Source organism: Pavona decussata, unplaced genomic scaffold, assembly GCF_977016875.1.
Source record: "Pavona decussata unplaced genomic scaffold, jaPavDecu1.1 SCAFFOLD_317, whole genome shotgun sequence".
In the NCBI taxonomy this organism is placed as follows: domain Eukaryota; kingdom Metazoa; phylum Cnidaria; class Anthozoa; order Scleractinia; family Agariciidae; genus Pavona; species Pavona decussata.
Window position 1 is genome coordinate 167,501 of NW_028145708.1, and position 15,312 is coordinate 182,812.

A 15,312-nucleotide genomic window follows, 5' to 3' on the forward strand; every position below is an offset into this window, starting at 1 on the left:
TGCACAAAAAACATCAACAAATGAGATTTCCATGCTTATTACAAGTACACATGAACAATATAAATAAGGATACATGAACATACAGTACATGCATTCATGAATGCACTGTAAAGTATGTTATATCAGTTTGTACAGTACTGTATATATAAATTTTATTTGTTAATTTTGTCACGGGTTTTAGCGCTGTATGGCTTGCAAGGATCACAAAGTATACATATATATTTTAAATTATTAGCAATGATCAAAATTAATGTAAACAAACCTTCAAAGCATCTTTCCTTTCTGAAGAAAGCCGAGCATTGTCTGATCTTAAGAACGAGATTTCTTCCTAAAAATAGCAAAACAAAGTAACACAATTATTTTGAGATCTTGTTTGACCATATCATGGTGGTGGGTACTAAACTGTACACTGAACTAATACTAGCTGTAATCATGTTATCACTTGTCAAATGCAAGATTTCATATCCTTGTATAAGTTCAAGTTCAAAATGAATTTCTAAAAACCCACAGAGTTTAATGTTATGAAAAACAAAATAAGTAAACCTCAACAAACTTTAATGTAACTCCATACAATGAATTTAAATTTTTCATCATCATCATTAACATCATCAACATCTACATGTAGCTCAAACTGGAATTTAGTAAATCTTCAATTGTTTTTCTTTTTTATAGTAGGGAGGAAAACTGGAGAGTCCTTTGAAAAAAGTGTGATGACCAATAATCAATTTAATCCACTTAAATTAATTAACAAGCCTGGAATCTACATTAAAGTAAATCCAGGCCACAAGGGTGGAAGGTGATTACTCTGAGTACTGCATTTTCCCTGTTCCTTCATTATACTGCTCCTTACACATACCAATAAAAATATTTGCAAGAAGATGGTGAAGATCAAACTTTGACATATCTGGCCACTTATTAAGATGCTACATTTCAAATCTATGCTGTGTTATTTGGCCTACAGACTGGTAATTGTGTCAGAAACTAATGGCTTGGTCCATGTTGATGGCTTGTGATGTACACTGTAAGGCTCAAATTTGGCAAATTTGCTCATGGCTTACAGTCTAAAAACTGAAGTAACTGAACCAATGCATGGCTGATTTCTTTTCTCCTAGTGGTTTAAAAGTTCAATAGAGGGATATCAACCATGCTTCTTGAGTTTTTAGTAGAAGTGATATGAAGGTAGTTCATCAAATTCACAGACCTTGAATCTTGGAGGGGAGGGGGTGGAGATACTCATCAAACATTTTTGGTGGGGGTGTGGCTTGGTTCTCCAAACCCTCAAACTCTATTTCAGACTGAAATATACAAAGTTCTGGTACCAATATCCAGACCTGGCCTCTAAAATTCATACCCCATTTTTAGACCTTATTTCAGACAAAAAAGGTGCAATTATATATCATACATGTACCCCAACACCCCACCCCAAGCTTATTCAGGCCTGGCCTCTAAATACTCTGGCCTCTCATACCCATTTTCAGACCTGTACTGTTCACTGTACTTGGCATATGGGAAAGACTAACGTTAACTATTTTGTGTGCACCTAACTGCGTAACTAGGACACTGCGTGACCAGGCTGTGTTTGTGGTTCATTAACTTTATTATCAGTACTGTAGTTAGTAAAGACATGTACAGTCTGTACCTTCAGCTCTGTCATCTGATCAACTGCCAGATCAAAAATGTTTGTCATTAAAGAAACACTGTCATCAACTTTAAACAATGTTAGTGAGCCCAGCTGAAACTAAAAATACAGAAAGGACACATTAGTATGCAGTTCATTACAGCTAGGTATAGCTCAGATAAAAATCTCGCAGCAAAAAAAGTTTAGGAAAGAAAGGTTAATTGGAAAAATGTTCAAAGTAGTAGCACCTACATGTAGGTGAGAACCAATTTATTATTTAATGCTAAGATGAAAGATGTGATTGAAAGTCTGTGATAAAATTAATTTATTAATAAATAATTTGGTACTGTACAATCAAGTCACAAACAGTATAGTCTAATGCTTGAGAAACCTTGGAATTCATGATTCAGAAACTGGTCAAATCAAGTTTTCTTCCATTCCACCAAAAATTCTGAAAATTCCAGGGGAAGATTTGAATGGAATAAAAATTTCCTGGAATTAAATTTCGGAATTTTGGATATACCTCGCAAAGTTGTCCTAATGTTCTGGAAACATTGGAACATGTGGAAAATTCTATTCTATTTGACCATTCGTACTTGGGCCCTGAATTTCCTGATGTACAATTGTGAGCTGATACTCTTGTTTTTGAATGGAATGGGTTTGTTTTCAAGTTGGTTGCAATGAACCAGAAAATGCCATTCCATTCAGCACCTAAATTTTTGAAACTTAAAACCCGAACAGCTGGCTAATGAATGCCTACTTTCATGACAATTATTTTAATGTCAGCCTCTTATTGTTCACGGCTGATGTTATGGGGGAACCTGCCTCCAGGACACCTGTTATGAATCAGCTGAATAACAGAACAGAGATTTCATGATCATCTGTATTCTGTACCTTAACACCATCTCCAATGTGTTTCTTCCAAGAAAACTGTAGAAAACAACAATTGAAAATATTATTTGAGAGCCATGGCAGCTTTAAGAGTTGATAATTATTAGTAGTCTCATGGCTGTCATTAAGAGGCGGGAGTGAGAGGCGGGGGCCAAGGATTTCCCCCGGTTACTAAGAACGTGGCCCCCGGCTATTTTCATAGGAAAATAGAAGAAAAATAGAACCAAATGAAATTCCTAGCTGTTTGATTCCCCCCCTACTTGTTGTATTTATCCAACAACTTGAAATCTTAGTGACATGAGAATTTGAATGATACAACGTACAGATGTCTATGCTGTGGTTCAAAATTAGCCTTGGTTTAAATTTTATCTTCCTTTTGTTTTTGAGTATGGTAATGTATGATAATTGATGGAAAAAATTATTTTTTAACCAAGGACAAAATTGAAACATAACATTTACAGCAATCAGTCAATCAAGTATAATTGATCAAAACCATTCACGTACATGTAGCTCGAGTATTTCATGTAGTTCTTTAACCATTTTGAACTTAAGACTCTCTATCGTGGCATACAACATATTCTGTTAGGAATTCAAAGAACAAAACCAAAGGAAGACCTGATGTGTGACTAATTTCAGTTGTTTGGCTTTAAACAGAGAACAAAAGAATCATTCTTTGCATCACTTGCTTCTGTGGGTTCAGTTCTTAGGCGGACAACTCCTCATATTCAAGTCTTTAAATCACAATTTAATAAATACACGGAAATACATTCCCAGTATGATAACCAGTGTGTAGGCAAAATCAGAGTGAAAAAATAATAGAGAAATATGGACTCTAAGATCAAATCATCCTTTACCCCCTTTCTGCAGTGCTCAGTGTCCTTGCTGGTTAATTTTCTTCTGCAGAAAGCAGCATAACTGTTGTTGTAAAGTTTGCACCTCTTTTGTAAACTATAGGTAAACAGTGTACCCCTTTCAGATGGCTCCACCTCGTATAGCCCACCATATGGCACCGTAGTCCCAGGCCAATCAATCAATCAATCAATCAATCAATCAGCATACAATCGATCAGTCAGTCAGTCAGTCAATCAAACAATCAATCAATCAATGTGGGGTTCCAGAAAATATCCATACCCCCACCACGGAGGGAATTTGGGACTTTCACCTAATGGCCGTAGAAAATTTTCCTTTTCTTTTTCAACATTGATACAAATTCAATTGTTGCCAATGAACAATATTTTTTTCTAGGCAAGAAAGGTTCACAAGCAACAGTTTTAGAATAACTGAGTCACGCAAGGCAGACTATCCTGTAGACTATAATAGATTTCTTGTCTCAGTTGGACTCCTTCGCTTACGAAGGCTTTTCCAAGAAGGGTAAACAAAGTAACATCTCCAAGAAAGACCTACCAAGTTGGTAAGTTGCAATTTTGAACAACTAACAATGTCCGACATGAACGTGATTTTGACCCTCTGGAAACTTTTATTAAAATCTAACCATTCACTGCTCAATGGCCCAGGAAATTCCCTGATTCACTGAGCCCTCACCCCTCTGGAACTTCCAATTCCCTCCATGGTAGGGGTATCAGTGGATTTTTTTCTGGAACCACACAATCAATCAAATCTTGATCTCTCAATGAATGAGTGAAACAGTAATTTTAGTTAAATAATCTACCAATCAATCACTCAGTTCGTGAAACTTGTTGTATTGCAAGTCTTCCAACCTGTAAATTTGCCCCTTGAGGCTTGGCTTGGTAAACAAAATTATCCTGACTCGTTGTCTGTCCTGTCAATGCTCTGCCTGTCTGAGCAGCAAATTCAGTCACGCTCATATCCACAGCTTTTGCCATTGATTCCACTGTCCATGAATCAACTGAGTTTAATATGGCACGAAAAATCAAAGGAAAGGTAAATGAGATCGAAAAAAGTCTGTCAAAATGTGCACTGACTCCTTGCTTGTTAGTACAAAAAGTAAGTTTATTAATGATGAAAGTAAAATTGAACAGCAAATTGGTCATCAGTGCCGCCGCCATGTGGGGCTCGGAATTTACTAGTTTTAAGATCTGCCGCTTCCCAGGCATATATAAGCCTCTAACAGGTTATGTGCCTGTTTACTGGTAGATGAATTGGAATATTTCTTTCACAGAAAAAAACTGCCAAGGCCGCTGACTGAGGCCGAGGAGGACAACCCACTGCGATTTTAGACTGCGAGAGATTGAAAAAGATTGAGCTGGACCAAGGAAAAATTCTAGAAAATATTTTATCAGTCTATGGTAAAGCAAAAGCTTTGGTTTTCCTTTTTCTCACAAGCGATTTACAATTTCGATGTCTTAAAAATTATCTTACTGTGCCGTTTACCTGTTTCCCGCCAAACTTGTTCTCCGTTACATACCGCCAGATCGAATCCATCTTTGCCGTCTGCAAATAAATTCGTAAGAAGGTAATATTTGACATCCCCACATTCAATTCTGGTGAAAGTCTGCTGCATTTTAACGTTCTTTAGTGACTAAAATGATGATCGCAAACCCAAGAATCAGTCGATCTTGTTCATAATAACTGACAGGCGCATTTTAAAATTCCCATAGGAGCTGGGCACCACAAATCGTGCTTGCCTGAACTCGTCTAATTACGGATGTCACGAAATGTTCAAATGTTTTTTTGTTGCATTTTCTTTCCTCAACACGTGTGTTAAATTATGATTAATTGCGTCTAATTCTTTTCTATACTGTCATTTCTTCATTTGTGATAGACCTACAGTGCATGTATTTAGGGTGAAAATAGGTTTGCCCACGACAGTCTTGCCGTGTCACGCAATGTTGCATAATTTATAAAATATATATTTTGACTCTCAAACTGAATCCGGCCATCTTTTCGTCGACGCTACATTTCATTTTTTTCGTTTGAACTGAGCGGAGAAAACTCAAAAGTTAACAGAACAGTGAAAAAAATATGGCCAATCTTTTTGCCATCGCTCTTGCCGAAAACAAACAGGTTTTTCAGCCCGGTGAAACCATTTCTGGCGTTTTGCTTCTCAACACAGACAAAGAGCTAACTTTGCGAGGCGTTCGCGTTGAACTGCACGGATTGGGACATGTGCGGATTCGCTCTGGAAAAGTAACGTACGAGAGGAAAGAGACTTACTTAGGACTTCAAGCAATTTTACTTGGAAGAGGTGAGAACTCAGATTTCTTAGACATCTGTGTCCTGCATGTCAGGTTTGAAAATCAAGTTGATGTGAAATTCAACATTATTCATGTACATGTACACCAAGTCAACCAAAATAACAACAAACACGACTGGTTAGGAGAGGATGTTAAGCCGGTTTGGTGGGGAGAGGGATAGGGCGAAGGTAATTAATATATAACCCTTCCCTCCAAAATGATGGATGTGGTACACATCTTTTAATATTCTGTTTCACAAACCATATTTGACCATAGTTGACATAAAGTAAATTATATGTTCGTGAAAGGAGGTTCTTTTCCTGCTTGCTGCTCCTTAACCCTCCCCCTTCCACCCCCCCCCCCCAAAAAAAAAACTAGCATAAAATAAAATGAAACGATTAGAAATTAAAGACATTCAGCATTTTAAATGCAGACAAAAAAACTGAAGAGACAGAGTTGAGTGTCTTAATTTTACCATTACAGCATCTGTCTATCTGCACTGTTTTTATATGAGGCATGTCCAGTTTTCTACTAAGCCTCAGCACCCACCCCACTCCTAGCACTCTTTTCAGCACTACCCTTCTTATGGTCCTCAACACCTGCATCAGCTTAAAACACCATTCCAGTTGAAAGTTAAAGAAGGCGGGTGTCAGAAAACACGGGATTTATCCAAAACCTTGGCATTTCTTAAATGTGTGTAATTCTGCTGTAGGCTATAACTTAACCTTTTTGGTTTGCTTGATTTTATCCGGAATATTGGTTGATTACTCTTAATGTTGAATAACCAATGTCAAGAGGGATCCTTTAGACGTTGCCTGAATGTCTTAGCTGACCGATAAGATTGAAAGAGCCATATCAACTTCTAATGAATCAGGCCGACTGAGAAGTGAGCTCCTTTAAATTCAGGGTGATTTTAAAGGATTTCGAAACTTCTGAAAACTTTCAGTACCTCTCCCTACGTTCGGGCTGCCAAAATGCGTATATAATTTGCAAGAAAACCTCGAAGACATTATTCTGTCTCGGAGATGTCTCTACCCTGAGGCTAAAAAACACTCGTGTATTTATTGAAGCCTGTTTTTTGCCAGTGCAAAAATTGAAATTCACAGGTTTATGCCTTTGGCGAGTCTGAAACGTTTCCGGTATATGATATCGCACTGCGCACATTTCCGGTTTATGCTCGGTGTAAGACAAGCTATTGTTGCTCGGGCTTGGCGTGCTGTAAATTAAGGAATGGGTTGAACTGGACTGGACTGGACTGGAGTGGATTTATAAAACATGGATTTGTTGTTGCTTGGTGTTACGTGGCGTGAATCACTGAAAAGCCGCTTGGGGTGGGGAGGGGGGCAGGTGGGGGATTTCACAGCAATTGCCTGCTCCACTCTTGTCTGCTCCTAATAGAGATTTTATACAATTTAACTGGACTTAGAACAAATTTTCAAAAACGTTTAGAATGCAGACCTGTGCAAAGGGACAAAACATCAAGGAAGAAAAACTAGAACTTCAAGTCAATTCACGTCACGCGTGACCAGTATTTCCGAGAATGAAATGAACATTCGAATTTCTCTTTGTAATATCCGACATGTGAATGGAATGTTGAACATTTCTCTGGGGGTGTCAGTAAAACGCGGGGTCGGGGTCGGGGCCGGGGTCGGGGTCGGGGTTGGGGTCGGGGTCAGGGTCATTTTTTTTCTTTTTTTTTTTTTTCTTCCTTTTTTTTTTTCAACATCACAGGTCATTTGTGGGTCAAATAAGGATTAAAACCAATATAAAAAAGTTAAGTCTCTAAAGCTTACTGGCTTAGGATAGGTCATCGGTGACAACACTCGATGCAGTTCCGTATTCTGGCGGATATTGGTTCCGTGAATTGACTACCTATTCTATTCTATTCTTCTTCTATTCTACGAGACAATATATTTCCTTGAACTAACAAATTCTTGAACTAGAATGTGCACGAACTCATGAACACCCCCGCCGCCTTCCATGATCGTGCTCGTTTGTTACAGTCAATCCATGTCACGCGTGACTATTATTTCCGAGAATGAAATAAACATGCGTTCGAATTTCTTTGTAAAGCTCGGCATTTGAATGGAATTTAGAACATTTCACTGGAAATCTTTCCGAAAAAGACAATTCATGAATTTTTCAGCAGCGATGTTTTATGAAAATTATTTGACATCAGATTTCCAAACAAACGCTATTATTTCAAGCCTGTTTGCCTACTCGTCAAAATGGCGTCGAAAACCGTGATAAGGCCAATTTACATGTCAGTTTTGATGTCGGCAATGAGATTTCAGAGTTCTCGTAGAAATTTCCCTAGTTTATTGACGGTATAAAACTATGAATTTTTCTTTATATTACAGCACAAGTATTTCAAGAATCACAATTGTCTCTAAAGTATTTTGAATCTTTTTTTTTTTTTTTTGTCAGTCAATGCGTCTTTTTCGGAAAGATTTCCAGAGAAATGTTCTACATTCTATTTAAATGCCGAGCTTTACAAAGGAATTCGAACGCATGTTTATTTCATTCTCGGAAATAAACGAGCACGATCATGGAAGGCGGCGGGGGTGTTCATAGTAAGTTCATGCATTGCACATTCTAGTTCACGAATTTGTTAGTTCAAGGAAATATATTGTCTCGTACCTTGTATTTTTTGCCTCATTTCGTTTCTTGGATGAATAAAAGGTAGTCAATTCACGGAACCAAAGTCCGCCAGAATACGGAACTGTATCAAGTGTTGTCACCGATGACCTACCCTTAGCTAGTAAGCTTTAGAGACTTAACTTTTTTTACATTGGCTTTAATCCTTATTTGACCCACAAATGACCTGTGATGTTGAAAAAAAAAAAAAAAAAAAAAAAAAGAAAGAAAAAAAAAAGAAAAAAAAAAACAAAAAGAAAGAAAAAAAAATGACCCCGACCCCGACCCCGACCCCGACCCCGACCCCGACCCCGACCCCGACCCCGACCCCGACCCCGACCCCGACCCCGGCCCCGCGTTTTACTGACACCCTTTCTCTGGAAATCTTTCCGAAAAAGACGCATTAACAGAAAAAAAAAAAAGATTCAAAATACTTGGGAACAATTGTTATTCTTCAAATACGTAATGCTGTAATCAGGTGCGTAATGTAAAGAAAATTCATAGCTTTATACCATCAATGAACTAGGGAAATTTCTACGGGACTCTGAAATCTCGTTGGCGATGTTCAAAACTGACTTGTAAATTTCAAAACTCCGTTCAAATTTCAAAAATACCGGTCACGCGTGACGTGAATTGACTGTAAGTCTGTAATAGATTCAGTCCGTGCGGTAAACGATTGGTTGCACGGTCCGTCACTCAGGTCGTACAAAGTCAGCAGACGGACTGAAAAGTCGTGTACGGAAATATAAGGACGAAGCCGGATGAGGTTCGTAAGGATCAGTATTCGTGACGCAATGTCTAGAAAATTTACGGATGGTACGGTATACCCGCGCAAGTTTCAGGATTCCCAGTATTACAGGTATGGGGAATCAAAGGTATACTGTTCATCACACAGTCTTTTATATACATCGGCATCCTTCTTGGTCAGTATATACGGGCTCATTATACTACTCTGTATTTGTTATCTCATTCAGTGATTCAGCGACAAGCTTCTACATTCCTCGCTTCTGTCCTGTTCTCTGAGAAACGTCTACCCTAAAATGACTAATCTTGTCTCATGGCTGATTTTGAGACAAAAATATTTCCACAGTCCGCGGTGTACCGTGGAAAAGTTGATACTCGGATCGCGTTCAAACAGCCTCAATCCTTCCTCAATCCATGCTGTCCCAGTACAGGAATCGTACTGGCCCAGGCCGGAAAGATACTCGGGGTATTCAAAACGGCTTACCCCCCACGAAACAGATAGTACCAACAAATAAATGTGCTCTACTAATTCAAAGACTGTACCAGATCTTAAGTGTGCTGGCTGGCACAGTATAAACAAATTTTTAATATAGTGGAATCTGTATCGCCAACCTCGAGCCTCTACGTTGTGTAGATTCTTGGTTAGAGCATCCGAACAGTAATGCGAATTGTTGTTGTTGCTCTTGTCGCTTGCTTTTGTTGACGGCCAGTCCGGTAGACGACACCTCAACTCCACCTTTTTGTTCTTCAGGTCCTTTCCAAAGTGGAAACGACGTAACGCTTCAACCCGGCAACTTCTCGTTTCCATTTCAGTTTCCTCTGCCTCCACACAGCCTGCCGACATCATTTGAAGGACCTTACGGTAGCGTAAGATATTGGATCCACGCTGTGGCTGACCGGCCTTGGAGAACTAACCTCCAATTTGACAGTCCGCTGTTTATTGTCGAGCGAGTGCAGATCAGGGACCCTGCGTTACTGGTAAGTGAGCGGCTGGGCTGAAAAACGCAAGTAATTTCACGTCATCAATGAAAAATTGTTTAGAAATACATCTTAATTTAGTGCACGAGTTAAACGAGAAGCTAGATTCAAATTAATTCACTCCAACGAAGCTTAGTTCTTTAAGCCTGGTGGTTCCTCTGTGGGGTTCCTCTGACTTCCTGTTTTGAATTTTTATTTGGATCCGTGACTGTAACTTTTTAAACATTTTACTCCACTGTAAGGACAGTAAATTGTTGAAAATTCAACCCAGCTTATTGATACTGAGAAGGAAAAATATACGCAACGTTTTCTTCATATTGTACCCTCTATAAGCCAGGACCAAAGAGCGGATCACTTTACTCATTAGATAAGTCAGTAGCCAGTAGACAAAATATAAAAACGTTTCCTTGCGATTGCTGCTGGGTGGCTCCGTCGTCTTAGCCAGTGGATTAACTTATCTGAAATCTTAAGAACCAGTGCCAGGCAGGTAGTTAGGAGGGTAGGTAGGTTGGTTGGAAGGAAGGAAGGGAGAAAGGAAGGAAGGAAGGAAGGAAGGGAGGGAGGGAGGGAGGGAGGGAGGGAGGAAGGAAGGAGGAAGGAGGAAGGAGGAAGGAAGGAAGGAAGGAAGGAAGGTAGGAAGAAAGGGAGGAAGGAAGGAAGGAAGGAAGGAAGGAAGAAAGGAAGGAAGGGAGGGAAAGAGGGAAGGAGGGAGGAAGGAAGGTAGCTAGATAGGTAGGTAGGTAGGTAGGTAGGTAGGTAGGTAGCTAGATAGGTACGTAGGTAGGTAGGTAGGTTTGTTGGAAGGAAGGAAGGAAGGAAGGAAGGAAGGAAGCAAGGAAGGAAGCAAGGAAGGAGGGAGGGAGGAAGGAAGGTAGCTAGATAGGTAGGTAGGTAGGTAGGTAGGTAGGTAGGTAGGTAGGTAGGTAGCTAGATAGGTAGGTAGGTAGGTAGGTAGGTAGGTAGGTTTGTTGGAAGGAAGGAAGGAAGGAAGGAAGGAAGCAAGGAAGGAGGGAGGGAGGGAGCAAGGAAGGAAGGAAAGAAGGTCGTTTGTTTCTTAATGGTACCGAAAGTACATGTAGGTAACCATTTACATAGGTAAAGCTAGCATCCCAACCATAAGGGAGAAGTAATATTCCTAGTTGCTTCATGCTACTGTAAGTAGATTAACCTCCGGTCCCGAGGACCACTCGCGGTCCGTCTCCCATTTTACCTGTGAGACTGATGTCTTATGCACCTTTCGTTTTTCCTCAGGGACCAGCCGTGAAAAACGAGGACCGCACGTTGGGACTTGTCTGCTGCCCGGCAGGCCAGCTATATGCTAAGGCCCGTATTGACCGGAGTGCTTATTGTCCTGGTGAGGAGGTCAAGATAACTGGCCATGTCAGCAACCAGAGTAGCAAACAGGTCACGGGTACCGAAGTTCAACTTATTCAAAAGGTGGTTTTTAAGGCGCCCCATGGTAAGCGAGAAACAAGTCTTTCTGTCTTTTACATTCCTTTGGCATGCGCACTTCAGGTGGAGCACAAGGCATCCACAGTTTTGCGCCATTCGGTCCAAGTCGAACCCATTAAACGCAGTCTCGGTCACATGCTTCTGTGGTTTCCCTTTTTAGAGATCATTAACCGGCAATAATTCTGAAAAGAGCTAAATACAAAACGATGTATGACATTTTTTTCCCAAATTAAAGCTTAATTATTTCTTTTCGGATTCCAATAACCCTTTGCCAAGATCTGCTTTTCCCGCGCAGTTATAAACCGCGCAAAATACCTCTGTTTTAGCAGGCACTGCACCCGACTTTCTTGGACCGTCCCGAGATGCACAGAACGAGTGCGCATTAGCAAACGGAGGCATTTTGCCTTAATTTCGTCCTTATCCGGCAAAACACTGAACAAAATGCAGTTTTCAGCTTTACCAATCTTGCCGTAATAACATGTTACTCTGAACCCTCGACCTGTGAAATTCACGTTTCCAAGCTCAAGTGAAACTGCAGCCCTCTGAGGCCCTGTCGTCCAATTTAACTGCAAAACGTGGCAAGAACATGTCCAGGACACCTAACAGTGTTTAGTCGCCGTTCAGGAGCAGGGCAGACTCGGAGTAGTAACGCATTTCTCTTAGGAATAATAGGACGGGCGATACACGGGAATGCGCTTAAAAATCTACTCGTACGAGAGGACGCAACCTTCGGAATCAGGCGATTATCACACGCGCTTGTGGTTTTCGCCGCTTTGATTAATTACTATCCCTGAGACCAACAAGACAGTTCCCGTAGTCTAGGAGTGGGTGAGTGGTGTTCTTGGCGGTAAAACTATCTTTCTGTGTATATTGGATGCTGTGTGCTTCAAGCGTCAATTTTAATACAGGTTTGATGACACGTGATAATTTTACCCTCGAAAATTTGGCAGGCCAATTAGGAACTTGTTTTAGAACTTGAACTGTGAACGTCCGCTTGGAGCGTTAACCCTTTAAGAACCAGTATCAAAATGTCTATTCTCCTCATCGTTCTCTATACATTTCCTATAGTAGTGGTTGGGAGAATTCATTGTTCACATCAAGACGGTTTATCTTAGGTGATCATTTCTTACATTCTCACGACCTGCGTGTTTTATTAAGTAGTTGTATTGAACGGAGAAATAAAACGCTGATCATCATTGAGTCTTTAATTAGACGCATTTGATCCATTTTCTTACCTGTCACACCGCCAGTATAAAAGGCCACGGGTTAAGAAATTGTAGAGCGGTGTTTAATAGACCCTTCTCCAAAATAGCGGCCGAAAATTCCGTTAAGTTAAAATTAAGAACGAATACCAGCACTAGAAAGGGCACTTTTACTTTAGTAACCCTGCAAAGTTTCAGCCTGTCAGGTGTAATATCAGCTGAGAAAATGTAAGTTGAAAAATGAAAAATTTACAGACGTTTGTATGACTGGGGGTATGACGTATACCCCCAGTCATACAAACGTCTGTGAATATGTCAAATTTCATCTTACATTTCCTAAGCTGATATAACACCTAATATGCTGAAACTTTGCAAGTTTTCTATAGTCAAGGTGCTTTTTCCAGTGCTGGTATCAGTCTTTCATTCAGTTCAATTTTTACTCATTGAAATCTGTTGTCGCCGTTTTGGAGAAGGGTCTATTGAATGTCGTAAAACCAAACCCAAAATAATTACTTTGGCCAATCACAAAGAACGTCAACAACACAATAGACCAATCAGAGCTGGAAGCAAATACAGGCGCCAAGCGCGGGAAAACGCGTGCGACCATGTCACGATTAGTTTTGGTTTGGCTTCCCATTGGTTAAGAAAGTGTTGCAAGTTTTTTAAACCAATTACGGAGCGTGGTATAGCAAAACCAAGGCAAAAGTGAAATTACTTTCTTCAGTCAATTGAAAAATCCTTAATTCTGTGGATGAGTATGAAAGATAGAAGGCCAGACCACAACACCGGGAACTACGTCCCCTCCTCTTGCGAACAGTGGGTGGGTTCTTTAACGTCCCACAAAGTAATCATGAACAAGGGTTGTTCATGATTTATCGTCCTTATCCGAGAAGACTAGAAAGTCTAACCATTTGCAGATGTCATTACAAAGGCAGCACTTTCTCCTCAGTTATTTTAAGACCCTGAGTGTTGGTCCGGCCGGGGTTTGAACCCGCGACCTCCCGCACGGTAGCCCGGTGTTCTAGCAACTTGGCCAACCGGCCGCAAATTAATATATCATATTGTGGCTTGCTTGCCCCGCAAATAACTACAGCTAGTCGTGGCGGAGCAAGACGAACACAACGTTTTACATGGTGTTACAGATTTATAGTATTTCACAGTTATTGTCTCATTCTAAAAGAAGAACCCGTAATCTATTCAATTTAGATACCAAACGCACAGTGACAGAGAAGCTGTACGTCGTCAAGAACGAGCGTGGACTTGCCCCGGGGGAGGAGAGCGATATTCAGTTTGAGTCGTTCACCATTCCTTCAGTTCAGCCTACGACAGAGGGATTCGGCTGCATCGATATCTCCTATAAAATAAGGGTAACTATGGGAATATTTAATTTATATCACCAGTTCGGATGTATGGTTGATACGATTCTCCCAGTTAACGAAAAAATACCGCTCTCCTAGTCAAAAACCGACTGATGATCTATAAGCAAAGGCGATCACAACAGCGTCACTGTTTTTTTAAGTTACTGATTGGTGTAAAAAGTTGATGAATTCTTGAGTACATTTTAAACACCTCAAAATAAAAATTGTTATGAAAGAAAATGTCTTTGATACGTCAAATTTCTGCGTATCCCGCAGTTCCTCGCATTAAGAAACAAAGACGCTGGTCTAAGTAAAGCAGATGTTAACAAACTCGTGAAATTCGCGAAAATATGTTACGACAAAATATTATCGTTATAAAAGTACTAAATGACTGTCCCGCAAGTGGAAAGGCTTCGAAGGAACCCAGTAGAAAGCTATGTATTACTAAGTTAACCAGACTGATTTTCTCTTTCAGAATATTCATGTTTTGAATTTTCATTTCAGTTTGTTGTGCGTGTGGCGAGAGCTTTCAACACAGATATCGACTTTCCGGTCATAATAACTACAGTACCTCCCTGTGCCCAGCCTTCTATCGACCCAGTTCTGAGTCAGCAGATCTACAGAGCTCTTGCTAATTATCTGGTGTCACGTGTTTCCGCTGAATTAGCCAATGATGATACTGCTGAAGAGGAGACAGATCCGGGAATGGACCGAGTTGTAAGCGATCGATCAGGCGCGCAAGGCAATGCCGGTAAGTTTAGTTTACAGTGGCCAACTGATGGTTTGCATGTGACGTCATGGTGGCCATGTTGGTGTACAGGAACAATAAGTTTTTTTCTCCTTTGAGACTTAGCTTCCATTTTTATGCATACTGTATGAACAAATTTTCTTTTGTTTTGTACACCAACATGGCGGAAATGCAATCCACCTATAGGCCATTTTACAGTTGTGTGCTTAGTGACCTGGTCTTGGATTGGAAGCGAGGCTGGGGGTGACCTTGTTTTGATACAGACCTCACTGCTTTTCATATGTAAATGCAAACTAGTTAGCATAAGAAGAGCATGATCTACATATGAAAAGCAGTGAGGTTTGTATGCAAAGGTCACCCCCAGCCTTGCTTAGAATCCAAGACCAGGTCACTTAGCACACAACTGTAAAATGGGCTATTAACCTTTAGTTATCAATTCTGTTGATCAACCTTGCATTCGTTTCTACTCGCCACTGACGCAGTACCACAGTTGATTTAGAAACTAACACGGTTACATACCATAGTTTCT

General features: G+C 40.3%; 2 protein-coding genes across 6 annotated transcripts in view; one reads left to right on the plus strand and one right to left on the minus strand.

The window, feature by feature from the left end:
• Positions 1-5,242, minus strand: part of LOC146454042 (DNA repair protein XRCC4-like) — a 14,662-nt gene extending 9,420 nt beyond the window's left edge. The window contains exons 1-6 of one of the 3 annotated variants that reach the window (XM_085095924.1): positions 4,862-5,242; positions 4,228-4,376; positions 3,014-3,088; positions 2,513-2,548; positions 1,640-1,738; positions 263-328 (exon numbers count right to left, since the gene is read on the minus strand). In XM_085095924.1, coding sequence (XP_084952050.1) covers positions 263-328; positions 1,640-1,738; positions 2,513-2,548; positions 3,014-3,088; positions 4,228-4,376; positions 4,862-4,991 — 555 coding nt within the window. In that variant the 5' untranslated portion in view covers positions 4,992-5,242. The remainder of the gene's footprint in view (positions 1-262; positions 329-1,639; positions 1,739-2,512; positions 2,549-3,013; positions 3,089-4,227; positions 4,377-4,861) is intronic. The other 2 variants (XM_085095923.1, XM_085095925.1) reach the window with 2 other exon arrangements.
• A 137-nt stretch (positions 5,243-5,379) lies between these two features.
• The window catches only part of LOC146454043 (arrestin domain-containing protein 3-like), a 29,729-nt gene continuing 19,796 nt past the window's right edge, over positions 5,380-15,312 (plus strand). For 2 of the 3 annotated variants that reach the window (XR_014859346.1, XM_085095913.1), the window contains exons 1-5: positions 5,380-5,675; positions 9,797-10,023; positions 11,275-11,482; positions 13,884-14,044; positions 14,540-14,786. Coding sequence is in view for 1 of the 3 variants with exons in the window: in XM_085095913.1 (XP_084952039.1) it covers positions 5,453-5,675; positions 9,797-10,023; positions 11,275-11,482; positions 13,884-14,044; positions 14,540-14,786 (1,066 nt within the window). In the remaining 2 variants the exon portion in view is untranslated. The remainder of the gene's footprint in view (positions 5,676-9,796; positions 10,024-11,274; positions 11,483-13,883; positions 14,045-14,539; positions 14,787-15,312) is intronic. The other variant, XR_014859347.1, reaches the window with a different exon arrangement.